The following is an 18,590-nucleotide window of genomic DNA, read 5'->3' as shown; positions in this document are numbered from 1 at the left end:
TATAATGATTTGATATCCAATATGTACACATTTGTGTCTATAATGATTTGATATCCAATATGTACACGTTTGTGTCTATAATGATTTGATATCCAATATGTACACATTTGTGTCTATAATGATTTGATATCCAATATGTACACGTTTGTGTCTATAATGATTTGATATCCAATATGTACACATTTGTGTCTATAATGATTTGATATCCAATATGTACACGTTTGTGTCTATAATGATTTGATATCCAATATGTACACATTTGTGTCTATAATGATTTGATATCCAATATGTACACGTTTGTGTCTATAATGATTTGATATCCAATATGTACACATTTGTGTCTATAATGATTTGATATCCAATATGTACACGTTTGTGTCTATAATGATTTGATATCCAATATGTACACATTTGTGTCTATAATGATTTGATATCCAATATGTACACGTTTGTGTCTATAATGATTTGATATCCAATATGTACACATTTGTGTCTATAATGATTTGATATCCAATATGTACACGTTTGTGTCTATAATGATTTGATATCCAATATGTACACATTTGTGTCTATAATGATTTGATATCCAATATGTACACGTTTGTGTCTATAATGATTTGATATCCAATATGTACACATTTGTGTCTATAATGATTTGATATCCAATATGTACACATTTGTGTTTATAATGATTTGATAGCCAATATGTACACATTTGTGTTTATAGTGATTTGATATCCAATATGTACACATTTGTGTCTGTAATGATTTGATATCCAATATGTACACGTTTGTGTCTATAATGATTTGATATCCAATATGTACACATTTGTGTCTATAATGATTTGATATCCAATATGTACACGTTTGTGTCTATAATGATTTGATATCCAATATGTACACATTTGTGTCTATAATGATTTGATATCCAATATGTACACATTTGTGTCTATAATGATTTGATATCCAATATGTACACGTTTGTGTCTATAATGATTTGATATCCAATATGTACACATTTGTGTCTATAATGATTTGATATCCAATATGTACACATTTGTGTCTGTAATGATTTGATATCCAATATGTACACGTTTGTGTCTATAATGATTTGATATCCAATATGTACACATTTGTGTTTATAATGATTTGATAGCCAATATGTACACATTTGTGTTTATAATGATTTGATATCCAATATGTACACATTTGTGTTTATAATGATTTGATAACCAATATGTACACGTTTGTGTCTATAATGATTTGATATCCAATATGTACACGTTTGTGTTTGTAATGATTTGATAGCCAATATGTACACATTTGTGTCTATAACATTGCATGCAGTAATTTGTGATAATTCATTGATTTTTAGATAAAATACCTTTTGAACTTGACTGTATTTGTAGACTATCCAGGTTTGCGCTTACAAGCTGGGGATCTCCATAGACATGATCAGGGTGGTGGCCAATAACACTGTCACCAACGCCGGCAGTGTCACCACTGGGGGCAGCATCACCTCCGAACTCTGCTGTCAGGTGACTTAAAACAGCCAATAGAATCAAGTGTTATATAAATTGGCGTAGTGACCAGAACAATTGTGATAATTTGTGTGTGTGTGTGTGTGTCAAAAGTCAGAGTCATGTGATTATAAGCAGCCAATAGAATCATTGTCCGTCGTCGTCGTTCGTCGTCAACTTTTTCTTTAAAACCGATCTTCTCCTAAACGCCCAAAGAGGATTTCAACCAAATTTAGTCTGAAGCATCAATAGGGCAGGGCAATCATTTCCTAAATAAATGAGGTTGGTTCGACCCCTGGAGCCAGGGGGGCTGGGCCCTGAAGGGGAACTAGTTAAATTTGCTTTAAAACGCATCTCCTGCTTAACGCCATTTAGGATTTCATCCAAATTAAGTCTGAAGCATCACTAGGGATAGGCAATCATTTCTTAAATAAATGAGGTTGGTTCGACCCCTGAGGCCAGGGGGGCGGGGCCCTGAAGGGGAACTTATCTATATTTGCTTTAAAATGCATCTCCTCCTAAACGCCAGAGAAGATTTCAACCAAATTTGCTCTGAAACTTCATTGGGGGAGGGCAATCATTTCTTAAATAAATGAGACTGGTTCGAACCCTGGGGCTAGGAAGACGGACCCCAAAAAGGAAAATTATCTTATATTTTGCTTTAAGACCCTAATATCCCCTAATTGCCTGCAAACATTTCTTAATTGAATGAGGTTGATTTGACCCCTGCGGTCCTAAGAAATGATACAGCTAGATTATCATATTCTATGGTGTAGTTTTCATAACTTGTTAAAATTGGTTTCTAGGTTTATAAAAGCTTATAGTTGAATGAAAATTAAAGTATTGTCTAATCACACCCTGTAATATGACATATTACTTATTTCAAAATCTGTTAACATGGCAACTCAATGGAGGCCCCTGATTAGTTGAAAGTCAGATACTGTGGTCCCAGTTGGGTTAGAACATAGATCTTGTCTGGATTTGAGGAAATTTCATATAAAGATGTACTAATGCATTCAGTTGTAATGACTTAAATATAAAATCAGGTGAGCGATACAGGTCCAATGTTCCTCTTGTTAAATTAAAAAGGGCATTTGTGTTGGACCTGTCTACAGTATACCCAAAGTTATAAACTGACACATTTCTGTAGGTCGGTATAAACATGTGCATTGTTAAGGGTGTTGAAAAGGTCTGTATCAATTAAGTTGTAGCAAAATCCTTATCACATGTGTAAGTCATCATAAGATCACAGCTTAAAATGGCAGAAGACAGATAAAACTTTGTTCATGTGTATGACAAATGGATGAAGTACCATATACTGTAATAGTGGCTTAATTTTTGCAGGAGATATATTTAAGAAATATCAGACTATTAATTCAATTGATAATTACTATCAATATTAAAATAGCAAACTCTCAATTTTGAATTTATACTATTGCTATTACACTTGATTATATTTTTGGTCATTGGTCAAGGTTAAAGGGTCAAAGGTGATGAGTAGGATTAGGAGGAACAGGGGGTATATCTATGTGAGCCTCTGCTTACTTTGTTTTATTCCATAGAATAAAGTTAATACCTCACTGTTATAAAGTTAGTGATATAAGATGAGTTTGTGTTTCTTTAGTTGAGAATGAAATATGTTGATGACATACCGGTACAAGCTGCTTATAATAGATTTTGTGTAATCAGGCTATAGCAAACTGCTGTGACACATTACTGGCCAGGATTGCACCTGTCAAAGCCAAGATGCCAAACGCCAAGTGGAAAGACTTGATACAACAGTGTGCTTCTGACGGCATTGACCTCACAGCTAGATACTGGTAGGTAACCTCACAGCTAGATATGTGTAAATGACCTCACAGCTAGATACTGGTAAGTGACCTCACAGCTAGATATGTGTAAGTGACCTCACAGCTAGATATGTGTAAGTGACCTCACAGCTAGATACTGGTAACAAACCTCACAGCTAGATATGTGTAAGTGGCCTCACAGCTAGATACTGGTAAGTAATCTCACATCTAGATACTTGTAAGTGACCTCACAGCTAGATACTGGTAAGTAACCTCACAGCTAGATATGTGTAACTGACCTCACAGCTAGATACTGGTAAGTGACCTCACAGCTAGATATGTATAAGTGACCTCACAGCTAGATACTGGTAAGTGATCTCACAGCTAGGTACTGGTAAGTAACCTCACAGCTAGATACTTTTAAGTGATCTCACAGCCAGATACGTGTAAGTGACCTCACAGCTAGATATGTGTAAGGGACCTCACAGCTAGATACTGGTAAGTGATATCACAGCTAGATACTGGTAAGTAACCTCACAGCTAGATACTTTTAAGTGATCTCACAGCTAGATACGTGTAAGTGACCTCACAGCTAGATATGTGTAAGTGACCTCACAGCTAGATATGTGTAAGTGACCTCAAAGCTAGATACTGGTAAGTGAACTCACAGCTAGATACTGGTAAGTAACCTCACAGCTAGATACTGGTAAGTGATCTCACAGCTAGATACTGGTAAGTGATATCACAGCTAGATACTGGTAAGTGATCTCACATCTAGATACTGGTAAGTAACCTCACAGCTAGATATGTGTAAGTGACCTCACAGCTAGATATGTGTAAGTGACCTCACAGCTAGATACTGGTAAGTGACCTCACAGCTAGATACTGGTAAGTGATCTCACAGCTAGATACTGGTAAGTGATCTCACAGCTAGATACTGGTAAGTGACCTCACAGCTAGATACTGGTAAGTGACCTCACAGCTAGATACTGGTAAGTGACCTCACAGCTAGATACTGGTAAGTGACCTCACAGCTAGATACTGGTAAGTGACCTCACAGCTAGATACTGGTAAGTGACCTCACAGCTAGATACTGGTAAGTGACCTCACAGCTAGATACTGGTAAGTGACCTCACAGCTAGATACTGGTAAGTGACCTCACAGCTAGATACTGGTAAGTGACCTCACAGCTAGATACTGGTAAGTGACCTCACAGCTAGATACTGGTAAGTGACCTCACAGCTAGATACTGGTAAGTGACCTCACAGCTAGATACTGGTAAGTGACCTCACAGCTAGATACTGGTAAGTGACCTCACAGCTAGATACTGGTAAGTGACCTCACAGCTAGATACTGGTAAGTGACCTCACAGCTAGATACTGGTAAGTGACCTCACAGCTAGATACTGGTAAGTGATATCACAGCTAGCTACTGGTAAGTGACCTCACAGCTAGGTACTGGTAAGTGACCTCACAGCTAGATATGTGAAAGTGACCTCACGGCTAGGTACTGGTAAGTGATCTCACATCTAGATACTGGTAAGTGACCTCACAGCTAGATACTGGTAAGTGATCTCACAGCTAGATACTGGTAAGTGACCTCACAGCTAGATACTGGTAAGTGACCTCACAGCTAGATACTGGTAAGTGACCTCACAGCTAGATACTGGTAAGTGACCTCACAGCTAGATACTGGTAAGTGACCTCACAGCTAGATACTGGTAAGTGACCTCACAGCTAGATACTGGTAAGTGACCTCACAGCTAGATACTGGTAAGTGACCTCACAGCTAGATACTGGTAAGTGACCTCACAGCTAGATACTGGTAAGTGACCTCACAGCTAGATACTGGTAAGTGACCTCACAGCTAGATACTGGTAAGTGACCTCACAGCTAGATACTGGTAAGTGACCTCACAGCTAGATACTGGTAAGTGACCTCACAGCTAGATACTGGTAAGTGACCTCACAGCTAGATACTGGTAAGTGACCTCACAGCTAGATACTGGTAAGTGACCTCACAGCTAGATACTGGTAAGTGACCTCACAGCTAGATACTGGTAAGTGACCTCACAGCTAGATACTGGTAAGTGACCTCACAGCTAGATACTGGTAAGTGACCTCACAGCTAGATACTGGTAAGTGACCTCACAGCTAGATACTGGTAAGTGACCTCACAGCTAGATACTGGTAAGTGACCTCACAGCTAGATACTGGTAAGTGACCTCACAGCTAGATACTGGTAAGTGACCTCACAGCTAGATACTGGTAAGTGACCTCACAGCTAGATACTGGTAAGTGACCTCACAGCTAGATACTGGTAAGTGACCTCACAGCTAGATACTGGTAAGTGACCTCACAGCTAGATACTGGTAAGTGACCTCACAGCTAGATACTGGTAAGTGACCTCACAGCTAGATACTGGTAAGTGACCTCACAGCTAGATACTGGTAAGTGACCTCACAGCTAGATATGTGTAAGTGACCTCACAGCTAGATACTGGTAAGTGACCTCACAGCTAGATACTGGTAAGTGACCTCACAGCTAGATACTGGTAAGTGATATCACAGCTAGCTACTGGTAAGTGACCTCACAGCTAGGTACTGGTAAGTGACCTCACAGCTAGATATGTGAAAGTGACCTCACAGCTAGGTACTGGTAAGTGATCTCACAGCTAGATACTGGTAAGTGATCTCACAGCTAGATACTGGTAAGTGATATCACAGCTAGATACTGGTAAGTGATCTCACAGCTAGATACTGGTAAGTGACCTCACAGCTAGGTTCTGGTAAGTGAAATCACTGCCAGACAGTAATGCAGTTTAATCTGTTTCAATAAACAGTCTTAAGATTACTTCAGTTTCGAGTTATTTATCAAAGGTTTGTATATTTTCATTCCCCTCTTTCACCGAAACGGGGGATATTAACTTGGGTTTGTCTGTCTGTCCATCTGTCTGTCTGTCACGCTTCGTTTCCGTGCAATAACTACAACAAATATTAACTGATTTTATTCAAACTTCTTCAAACATGGTCACAGGGTTAAATGCCTTAATGGCTCGGCCAAGTTCGATGACCACTTTCAACGGACCCCATTTGGCGGAGTTATGGCCCCTTGAATAACGAAAAAACATAATTATCTGTTTGTTTTGTTTCTGTGCAATAACTACAACAAATGTTAACCGATCAAACTTGATTACATTTTGATAAAAATTGGTATATAGGGATATAACGGGACTGTGAATTCAACCGCATAGGTTTGTTGCCATAGCAACCACAAATAGGCTTCTGATTGGTCCTGCAGGTAGGGCGTAAGAATTGTACCTGCTGCCCCCAATTGCATGATCGTAAGAGGCGACTAAATTTGGGACCTTATCTCTTCTCTCCTTTCTAAATAACTTTCTTCTTCCTAATGTCTCCCTTGACAATGCCTCACTTTTGGCCATTTGTTGAGCGTTCGCCCATGTGAGGAAGGCTTTGGGTTCTGTCCCCTGGCCGAGACATACCAAAGTCTTTAAAAATGCCAGTTTCTACTCCTGCTGAACGCTCAGCAAATTAGGAGTGGGACGACTGGTTCGCCCGTTGCCAGTATAATGTGACCGGGTGGGGCGTCCTGCTGGGTGTCTTCGGCAGTATGTTTCAGTGAGGTAGCACTATAAAGTCGGCATCAGTTGCGCGCTATTACAAGAAGACAAACTCTAACATATCGAAGCCTCCCAAAATACACACACATTCACTACACGCATGCATCTTGCACACAGGGGGGGCTGTCCTTAAATGACCTTAGCTGTTAATAGGACGTTAAACAAAATCAAACAAACAAACAAACAAACTGATTGGTCGAAATTTAGATATTGTTCAATTTTAATGAAAATTGGTATATAGGGGTATTAGGGGACTGCGAATAAAACCGCATTAGTTTCGTTACCATAGCAACCAAACGAAGGCTTCTGATTGGTCAAAATTTAGATATTGTTCGATTTTGATAACAATTGGTATATAGGGGTATAAGGGGACTGCAAATAAAACCACATAAGTGTCGTTACCATAGCAACCACAAGGAGGATTTTGATTGGTTGCAATTTAGAAATTGCTCAATTTCACTCAAATTTAGTACCGGTATGTACATTGTAATTGTACTATGGGAACGCGATCCTTTTCTGATACATCTTAACGGCTATGGGGGCAGTTTGGTGGACATCTGTAAATGTCCACCATTACAATAAGTACGTGTTGCTGTAGATATTGTTAAGATGTTTCAACTAAATTCCTTTTGCACATCCAACTCATGCTAAGTTTGCTAACCGATGTGATTTGTGCATATTTACGGATAATCAATGAGGTATGGGGCTCTTTATTTTCTTCAGGTTTCAAGCTTTACATTATGTCTCAACAGCACGATACTCACATGTTTAAACCTAGCCTCAATAATGTTAACCTACAATATTTGGTTGCAAGCGGGGGACAGAAAATTCCATGAATTTTCTTTTTTTTTTTTTTTAAATACCTTCCACAATATTGTTATTTTTCAATCTTGCTTGGAATTTCTAGTTGGTTTTGAATCACTAAAAATCTTGTCAACCAAGTTAAGTGGGGTTAGGGAGGGGTATACTGGAAACAAAGTGTTCAGTGTTTGTCCCTCTGTCCGTCTCTAGATTGAAGTTTGTCCAGTGAAATAATGCATTATATTTAACTTCTCAATCAATTTTTCTTCATACACATGATTGACACAATAGGTTTTAAGCCCTGACAATATATCATGATGAGTATAATAATTTTTAGGACATCACCAACTCTGAACAAAGATGTTCGAGCAAAATACTTCAGCTATGGAGTAACCTGCTCTGAGATGGAGCTGGATGTGCTGACGGGTCAGTACCAGATATCACGGGTGGACCTTCTGTACGACTGTGGAGAGAGGTAAGATTGACCAGTGAACAACAGGGAACAAAACTTCTATACTCCCACACCTAGAGACACCATATCTTGTACACAGGTACTTCCCACACCTAGAGACACCATATATTGTACACAGGTACTTATCACACCTAGAGACACCATATATTGTACACAGGTACTTCCCACACCTAGAGACACCATATATTGTACACAGGTACTTCCCACACCTAGAGACACCATATATTGTACACAGGTACTTCCCACACCTAGAGACACCATATATTGTACACAGGTACTTCCCACACCTAGAGACACCATATATTGTACACAGGTACTTCCCACACCTAGAGACACCATATATTGTACACAGGTACTTCCCACACCTAGAGACACCATATATTGTACACAGGTACTTCCCACACCTAGAGACACCATATATTGTACACAGGTACTTCCCACACCTAGAGACACCATATATTGTACACAGGTACTTCCCACACCTAGAGACACCATATATTGTACACAGGTACTTCCCACACCTAGAGACACCATATATTGTACACAGGTACTTCCCACACCTAGAGACACCATATATTGTACACAGGTACTTCTCACACCTAGAGACACCATATATTGTACACAGGTACTTCCCACACCTAGAGACACTATGTATTGTACACAGGTACTTCCCACGCCTAGATACACCATATATTGTACACAGGTACTTCCCACACCTAAAGACACCATATATTGTACACAGGTACTTCCCACACCTAGATACACCATATCTTGTACACAGGTACTTCCCACGCCTAGATACACCATATCTTGCACACAGGTACTTCCCACACCTAGAGACACCATATATTGTACACAGGTACTTCCCACACCTAGAGACACCATATAATGTACACAGGTACTTCCCACACCTAGAGACACCATATATTGTACAAAGGTACTTCTCACACCTAGAGACACCATATATTGTACACAGGTACTTCCCACACCTAGAGACACCAGATATTGTACACAGGTATTTCCCACGCCTAGATACACCATATCTTGCACACAGGTACTTCCCACATTTAGAGACACCATATCTTGTACACAGGTACTTCCTAGACCAAAGGAATCCTGAATTATAAATAGCAGGCAACTTTAAAACTCACATTTACTTTTGACCAAAAACAGTGAGGATTTGTCGACTGCACAAATACTATCTGTACTATAACTACTAGGGACCAAAATCTGAGTACATGGAGATACTGCTTCACACTAATAGTATGATGTTTAGCTCTGATACAAAGAAAACTTAGAGAACAGCATATACATGGTTTACTGTCCCTTACTGCTGATAGGGAGCTAAAGATTGCCCCACTATACTTTTGCTTGCAATTGCAGTTTGAACCCTGAGATAGACATTGGACAGGTTGAAGGGGCCTTTGTGATGGGACTGGGGTACTGGCTTACTGAGGAACAAAAGGAGGACCCTACCACAGGAGTACTCCTCACCAACAACACCTGGGTAGGTACTTACTGAGGAACAAAAGGAGGACCCTACCACAGGGGTACTTCTCACCAACAACACCTAGGTAGGTACTTAGTGGGGAACTAAAGGATGACCCTACCACAGGAGTACTCCTTACCAACAACACCTGGGTAAGTACTTACTGAGGAACTAAAGGAGGACCCTACCACAGGAGTACTTCTCACCAACAACACCTGGGTAGGTACTTACTGAGGAACAAAAGGAGGATCCTACCACAGGGGTACTTCTCACCAACAACAGCTGGGTAGGTACTTAGTGGGGAACTAAAGGATGACCCTACCACAGGAGTACTTCTCACCAACAACACCTGGGTAGGTGCTTACTGGGGAACTAAAGGATGACCCTACCACAGGAGCACTCCACACCAACAACACCTGGGTAGGTACTTACTGAGGAACTAAAGGATGACCCTACCACAGAAGTACTCCTCATCAACAACACCTGGGTAGGTACTTACTGAGGAACTAAATGATGACCCTACCACAGGAGTACTTCTCACCAACAACACCTGGGTAGGTACCTACTGAGGAACTAAAGGATGACCCTCCCACAGGAGTACTTCTCACCGACAACACCTGGGTAGGTACTTACTGAGGAACTAAAGGATGACCCTACCACAGAAGTACTCCTCATCAACAACACCTTGGTAGGTACTTACTGAGCAACTAAAGGATGACCCTACCTCTCACCAACAACACCTTGGTGATGATTTGTGATTGAGGAACTAAATGATGACCCTCCCGCAGGAGTACTTCTCACCAACACCACCTGGGTAGGTACTTGCTGAGGAACTAAAGAATGACCCTACCACAGGGGTACTTCTCACCAACAACACCTTGGTGATGATTTGTGATTGAGGAACTAAATGATGACCCTCCCGCAGGAGTACTTCTCACCAACAAAACCTGGGTAGGTACCTACTGAGAAACTAAAGGATGACCCTTCCACAGGAGTACTTCTCACCGACAACACCTGGGTAGGTACTTTCTGAGGAACTAAAGGAGTACCCTACCACAGGAGTAATCCTCACCAACACCACCTGGGTAGGTACTTTCTGAGGAACTAAAGGATGAGCCTCCCACAGGAGTACTCCTCACCAACAACGCCTGGGTAGGTACTTACTGAGGCACTAAAGGATGACCCTACCATAGGGGTACTTCTCACCAACAAAACCTGGGTAGGTACCTACTGAGTAACTAAAGGATGACCCTCCCGCAGGAGTACTTCTCACCAACACCACCTGGGTAGGTACTTACTGACTACCACAGAAGTACTCCTCACCAACAACACATGGTTAGGTACTTACTGAGGAACAAAAGGAGGACCCTACCACAGGAGTAATCCTCACCAACAACACCTAGGTAGGTACTTAGTGGGGAACTAAAGGATGCCCCTACCACAGGAGTACTCCTAACCAACAACACCTGGGTAGGTACTTTCTGAGGAACTAAAGGAGTACCCTACCACAGGAGTACTCCGCATCAGCAACACCTGGGGAGGTACCTACTGAGGAACTAAAGGAGGACCCTACCACAGGAGTCCTCCTCACCAACAACACCTGGTTAGGTACTTACTGAGGAACTAAATGATGACCCTCCCACAGGAGTACTTCTCACCAACAACACCTGGGTAGGTACTTACTGAGGAACTAAATGATGACCCTCCCACAGGAGTACTCCTCACCAACAACACATGGTTAGGTACTTACTGAGGATCTAAAGGATGACCCTACCATAGGGGTACTTCTCACCAACAACACCTGGGTAGGTACTTACTGAGGATCTAATGGATGACCCTACCACAGGAGTATTTCTCACCAACAACACCTGGGTAGGTACTTACTGAGGGACTAAAGGATGACCCTACCACAGGAGTACTTCTCATCAACAACACCTGGGTAGGTACTTACTGAGGAACTAAAGGATGACCCTCCCACAGGAGCACTCCTCATCAACAACACCTGGGTAGGTACTTACTGGGGAACTAAAGGATGACCCTCCCACAGGAGAACTCCTCATCAACAACACCACAGGGGTACTTCTCATCAACAACATCTGGGTAGGGACTTACTGAGGAACTAAAGGCTGACCCTCCCACAGGAGCAATCCTCATCAACAACACCTGGGTAGGTACTTACTGGGGAACTAAAGGATTACTCTACCACAGGAGTACTCCTCCACAACAACACCTGGGTAGGTACCTACTGAGGAACTAAAGGATGCCCCTACCACAGGAGTACTTCTCTCCAACAACACCTGGGTAGGTGCTTACTGGGGAACTAAAGGATGTCCCTACCACAGGAGTACTCCTTACCAACAACACCTGGGTAAGTACTTACTGAGGAACTAAAGGAGGACCCTACCACAGGAGTACTTCTCATCAACAACATCTGGGTAGGTACTTACTGAGGAACTAAAGGATTACTCTACCACAGGAGTACTCCTCATCAACAACACCTGGGTAGGTACTTACTGAGGAACTAAAGGATGACCCTACCACGGGAGTACTCCTCACCAACAACACCTGGGTAGGAACTAAAGAATGACCCTACCACAGGAGTACTTCTCACCAACAACACCTGGGTAGGTACTTAGTGGGGAACTAAAGGATGACCCTACCACAGGAGTTCTCCTCACCAACAACACCTGGGTAGGTACCTACTGAGGAACTAAAGGATGACCCTACCACAGGGGTACTCCTCACCAACAACACCTGGGTAGGAACTAAAGAATGACCCTACCACAGGAGTACTTCTCACCAACAACACCTGGGTAGGTACTTAGTGGGGAACTAAAGGATGACCCTACCACAGGAGCACTCCTCACCAACAACACCTGGGGAGGTACTTACTGAGGGACTAATGGATGACCCTACCACAGGAGTACTCCTCACCAACAGCACCTGGGTAGGTACTTACTGAGGAACTAACGGATGACCCTACCACAGGAGTACTTCTCATCAACAACACCTGGGTAGGTACTTACTGAGAAACTAAAGGATGAGCCTACCACAGGAGTACTCCTCACCAACAACACCGGGGTAGGTACTTACTGAGGAACTAAAGGATGCCCCTACCACAGGGGTACTTCTCACCAACAACACCTGGTTAGGTACTTACTGAGGAACTAAAGGATGACGCTACCACAGGAGTACTCCTCACCAACAACACCGGGGTAGGTACTTACTGAGGAACTAAAGGATGCCCCTACCACAGGGGTACTTCTCACCAACAACACCTGGTTAGGTACTTACTGAGGAACTAAAGGATGACCCTACCACGGGAGTACTCCTCACCAACAACACCTGGGTAGGTACTTACTGAGGGACTAATGGATGACCCTACCACAGGAGTACTCCTCATCAGCAACACCTGGGTAGGTACTTACTGAGGGACTAATGGATGACTCTACCACAGGAGAACTTCTCACCAACAACACCTTGGTGATGATTTGTGATGGAAACAGTAGTTATCACACACACAAACTGACACACACAATCAAATCCCACACCAGCAATTCCACCTAAAGCACACCATCACCATCTCAAACTCCTATCGTCACCACCAGACCTCATTCCAAACCCCCATCCCAATTCACTGACATAAAGGTTCAGACATTCTACACTTTAAAGGGTTAGAACTAATTCACATTGCTGTAAATGTGTCAAGGTCAAGGTCATTGTGACTTTTATTGCATTTCCAACCTAACATTTAGTAGATATTCATTTACACTAATAATAATTTTTAACAATGTGTTTTCTGTTTCAGGAGTACAAACCTCCCCTAGGAAAGGACATTCCTATAGACTTCAGGGTACACCTCCTAAAGAATGCACCTAACCCATTAGGGGTTCTCAGATCAAAAGGTTTGTTTTATGCAAGTAGATTTCAGGATACACCTCCTAAAGAATGCACCTAACCCATTAGGGATTCTCAGATCTAAAGGTTTGTTTTATACAAGTAGATTTCAGGGTACACCTCCTAAAGAATGCACCTAACCCATTAGGGGTTCTCAGATCAAAAGGTTTGTTTTATACAAGTAGACTTCAGGGTGCACCTCCTAAAGAATGCACCTAACCCATTAGGGGTTCTCAGATCTAAAGGTTTGTTTTATACAAGTAGACTTCAGGGTGCACCTAAAGAATGCACCTAACCCATTAGGGGTTCTCAGATCTAAAGGTCATCCTCAGTAAGGAATCACAGGCTTATTTTTAAAATTGTCCTATTTTTGAAGCCATTTAACAATAAGCCAGATATGCCTTTTTCCTTTTGAAGTCTTTCACCTGGTGTTTAGCCACCTTTAGGATATCAAAATTTCATTTTATGAACTGTAAATTCCCCTATAATGTCAGTCGGTACAGTAAAATTATCTCAAGAATGAAATAATAAATTAACAATGAAAATTTTGTTCGCTTCACAATGAATGATGTCACATTGATTGTTCCTGTTCGATTGTGACGTCATTTCTGGAGTGATATTACACACTTTACATAAACATGATTTATGTGATGGCTTTATGACACTGCATAACACAGTATTTATATGATAAATTGATATATGTGCAGACAAGGGTAACACAATACACCTCTCACTACTTCGTGGTGGGGCATGAAAATTTACTGAAAACCGATATAAAAGGAAGTCGGTAACAAACACATACTCACTATAGATTTCACCTAACATTATTACAGGTGAGCACGCCCTGTGACTGTATTGGAATATTTAGATCATTTTGATCCCCACTAAATTGGGGAGGGGCATATGGTGCTGCCCATGTCAGTCCTGGTCCCTCATGGCTATTCATTGTCACAGCTCTTCTGGCTTTATTTCTTCACAGATTTTCATCAAAATTTGGATTTCAACTTACCACTGGCACAAACATAAGCTTAAGGGATTTATGGTTTTTTTTTCTTCAGGGAGTGGTGAGCCGGCTGACTGACAAACATGTTTATCTTTAAAAATATAAACTTTATTTGTTTTACAACAAGTATAAAATAAGTTATTTCAACTTACATTAATCACTCTTGGTGGCCCGGGAAATCGAACCCCAGCTGCCTTGGTGAAGGCAAGTGCGCTATCCACTGTGCCACCCAACCACCCATGTATATCATTATGTAAATCTTTGTTTAAAGACAAAATTGTATGTGGTTTTTTTCCAGCAAGTGGTGAGTCAGCCCTCGTACACACATGAATACTGTGGTATAAGGAATTTTATAACTTTTTTTAAATATCTTACAAAATCTTTCATGTTTTTTTCTAGCAAGTGGTGAGCCTCCCCTCTGTATGAGCTGTTCTGCCCTGTTTGCCCTCAAGCATGCAGCAGAGGCTGCCAGAGAAGAAATTGGACAGAACACATTCTTCCCACTAAGTAAGTCTCTAAAACTGTTTATAGTAAGTCTGGTTAAAACTACGACAGGACACATTCTTCCAATTCAGTAAGTCTCCTCAATGTAGATGCAAGAACAGTTTGATAGAACATCTTTTTCCCACTGTTAGAGCAGTAGGACAGAACACAAAGTCTCCTCAAAATGATGATGATGATGATGATTGAGGTAATGGCATCACAATGTTTGTGAGTGAGTGGACGTTTTTGTTGTTGTTGTTTTATATATCAATAAAACTTGTGAAAAATAAAAAAATAAATAAAAATAAAAAATTGACATTTTATAATAAAACCATATACACATGGTAAAAAAAAATAAAAATAAAAAAAAGTCTCCTCAAAATGCTTATGCTGGATTATATAGTAAGTCAGGTCAAAAATTGGACAGAACATCTTCTGGCTCAGTAAGTGTCTTCAGTGCTAGCACAACAAAATTCTTCTATCGTATTGTAACAGGAGAAGAAAAATGAACAGCCCGACCGGGGTTCGAACCCGTGACCCTCCGAACTCTAGATGGACGCTCGACCAATTGAGTTGCCGACAATCAACCCAGTCTAGTTCTGCTACAGGTTTTTTTTCACACCAAAACTTCAATAGTAAATCTCCTTAAGACAATCTGCAACAGTTATCAATAATGTCTCCTAATAGCCAGGACAGAAAACCATGAGATGAAAATGAAATAAATTTGAGTTTTCATTTTATTTTCAGATGGACCTGCAACAGTTATCAATAATGTCTCCTAATAGCCAGGACAGAAAACCATGAAATGAAAATGAAATAAATTTGAGTTTTCATTTTATTTTCAGATGGACCTGCAACAGTTGAGAAAATCAATGCAGCTTGTCTTCTGAATCCAGACCAGATGGTGCTCACTGCTTAGTGGTATAGTTTACTGGTCCATGTCAACCCGAATTGGGGCAAACATGATACTGCTACAATAACTTTTAAATACAATGTAGAGGGAAATAATCCTATAAATGGACTGTATAACCCTGTAAATCAGCTGTATGTGATATAACTACATATTTTGCAATTCAGTGCTAATTCGTCAAGATGACTGCAAACAAATGATACTTCCTTTGTGATGTTGACAGATATCAACTCTTGCGATAAAGTAAGCTTCTTGATTGTCCAGAAATTGGCAAAGTCTCATTCTGGACAAATAAAAAACTGACCTTCCAATTGAGATTTCTGTTTACAACACAGAGGAAAGACAGATCATCTTGTTTAAATTCAACTGATAAATATTCATGTGAAAATCAACTTCCCATGAAGTAATAACTATATAAACTTGACATTATGTGGAGTTGTTAACAGCAAATGAAAGTGACTTATGACACATTTGTTGTCAATATTTTGAGTCGTACTCCAAAGCACGGAATCTAAGTCCATATCCAAAGTAAGGAAAATTTAGGACTACCCGCTTGTTCATGTAACTGAAAACAGACCCTAAAAGGGTTATTCAGGTGCGGTACAGAATAACCCCAGAAATTCAATAAAACCTGTATTCATAAAGGAAACGTATATTTTCAATCTGAGTTCCCCACCAACAACAGCAGAAAATACCTCTGACATGTGATCCCCACCAACAACAGCAGAAGATACCTGTGACATGCGATCCCCACCAACAACAGCAGAAAATACCTCTGACATGTGATCCCCACCAACAACAGCAGAAAAGTTAGAGTCTGGGACATAAGCTAAAAAGAACTCAAAAGAGAATGCATGATGAACCCAAAGCCCGCTATATGTGTGTACGTCATCATCTTAAAGGAAAAGATAGAACATTCGCAAAAAATATGATGGTTGATATGTATTCATATGTGTGTGGACTAGTGATTTGGTCAATGAATATTATAGTTAATTGCGTGGCCACCTTAACAATATTCATTTAACTCTGTCTCAACAGCAGTAAGTATGTAACGGTTGATGTGAGGGAGAGTATATATGAAAATTGCATGCTACATAATAGAAGTAATACTTTATATTAAGATGATAAAGAAAACTTAAGTCATATATTGAGCAATCAAAATAAAATACTAAAAACTGACAAATCTGAAGAAGAAATATTACATTCCAGCTAAAATGATCGAAAGAAATGCTGTCAAATATACATGTCGCTGTGTTAGAAAAATAGGTTTTCAAACAAATTGTAACATACCAAGTAGATAGCATAGAGATATACAATATACAGATCTACATGATACTAGTACAAATATTTGTATACCAAATGTATATGTGATATGTGACAAAGTAATTAAGATAATGGTAAGTGGTATATACTTAAGAACACTTAAATTGGTGCTATGTGTTTTAACAACTGATGTATTTTTACAATTGTTAAGAGAATAAAAATATACCATTGATATATTAGTATGTAAAGATTGATGTGAAGTAGAATAATCAGGAGAATTGCTTACTGCATAGTAGAAGCAATACTTGGTGTTATGATGATAAAAAAAATTATAGTAATAAATTAAAAAAAATAAAATTTGATAATTGAAACATTTTTTATGTTGTCTTTGTGTTTTTAGCTCACCTGGCCCGAAGGGCCAAGTGAGCTTATGCTGTGGTGCCCGTCCGTCGCCCGTCGTCAATATTTTACTTTAAACAACTTCTTCTTAATAACCAAGAGGCATAGGGTGATGATATTTGGCCAGTAACGTGCTGGGATGAAGGGCTATCAAGTTTGTTTAAATGAATGACCTCGACTTATATTCAAGGTCACAGGGGTCAAATATGTTTAAAACCTTTGAATGACTTCTTCTTAATAAGCAAAGGGCGAGAGTGATGATATTTGGCCATTAACATGCTGGTATGAAGGGCTACCAAGTTTGTTCAAATGAATGACCTTCGCCCATACTCAAGGTTACAGTGGTCAATATATGTTTAAATCTTTAAATGATTTGTTCTGTATAACCAAAAGGTCCAGGGTAATGATATTTTGCTAGAAGCATGCTGGGTTTGAAGACTATAAACTCTGTTCAACCTAATGCCCTTGTTCAACATTCAAGGTCACAGGCGTCATATGTTTAAATCTTTTAATAAGTTTTTATGAATCAAACACTGATATTCTGCCTGTAGTTGTATTTTAGTCCACTTTTAAGATTAGGGTGAGATTAAAACCAGGTGAGCGATTCAGGCCCATTGGGCCTCTTGTTATTTTATTCTTGGTTTTTTTTCTGATAAAATCGTAGTGTTTTATCTTTAATTTACAATCACATGAAATGATAAATATTTGTAAGATTTTATTTGATGTCTGTAACTTTTGCATATAACTTCATATCAAGCACTTCTCAGATGATTGAATTTAATTAAATTATTTAATCATTTAATCAAAGACACAAGTATTATCTATCACTAAATGCAACATCTTAAAAATAACTGAAAACAAATATACCCGGTATTTAAAAAAAAACAATTATTGTGTGATTATACTTGAGGAAAACATTACATGA

At 39.9% G+C, this 18,590-nt stretch overlaps 1 protein-coding gene across 1 annotated transcript in view; it reads left to right on the top strand.

The window, feature by feature from the left end:
• The window catches only part of LOC110466688 (xanthine dehydrogenase-like), an 80,387-nt gene extending 62,751 nt beyond the window's left edge, over positions 1-17,636 (top strand). The window contains exons 28-34 of the mRNA XM_021523371.1: positions 1,410-1,538; positions 3,210-3,340; positions 8,087-8,224; positions 9,605-9,728; positions 13,519-13,615; positions 15,010-15,117; positions 15,939-17,636. Coding sequence (XP_021379046.1) covers positions 1,410-1,538; positions 3,210-3,340; positions 8,087-8,224; positions 9,605-9,728; positions 13,519-13,615; positions 15,010-15,117; positions 15,939-16,012 — 801 coding nt within the window. The 3' untranslated portion in view covers positions 16,013-17,636. The remainder of the gene's footprint in view (positions 1-1,409; positions 1,539-3,209; positions 3,341-8,086; positions 8,225-9,604; positions 9,729-13,518; positions 13,616-15,009; positions 15,118-15,938) is intronic.
• Positions 17,637-18,590: the final 954 nt, after the last annotated feature.

Source organism: Mizuhopecten yessoensis, unplaced genomic scaffold, assembly GCF_002113885.1.
Source record: "Mizuhopecten yessoensis strain PY_sf001 unplaced genomic scaffold, ASM211388v2 scaffold1689, whole genome shotgun sequence".
In the NCBI taxonomy this organism is placed as follows: Eukaryota; Metazoa; Mollusca; class Bivalvia; order Pectinida; family Pectinidae; genus Mizuhopecten; species Mizuhopecten yessoensis.
The sequence above is the reverse complement of the archived record's forward strand: the minus strand, read 5'-3'. Positions and strand labels throughout refer to the sequence as shown.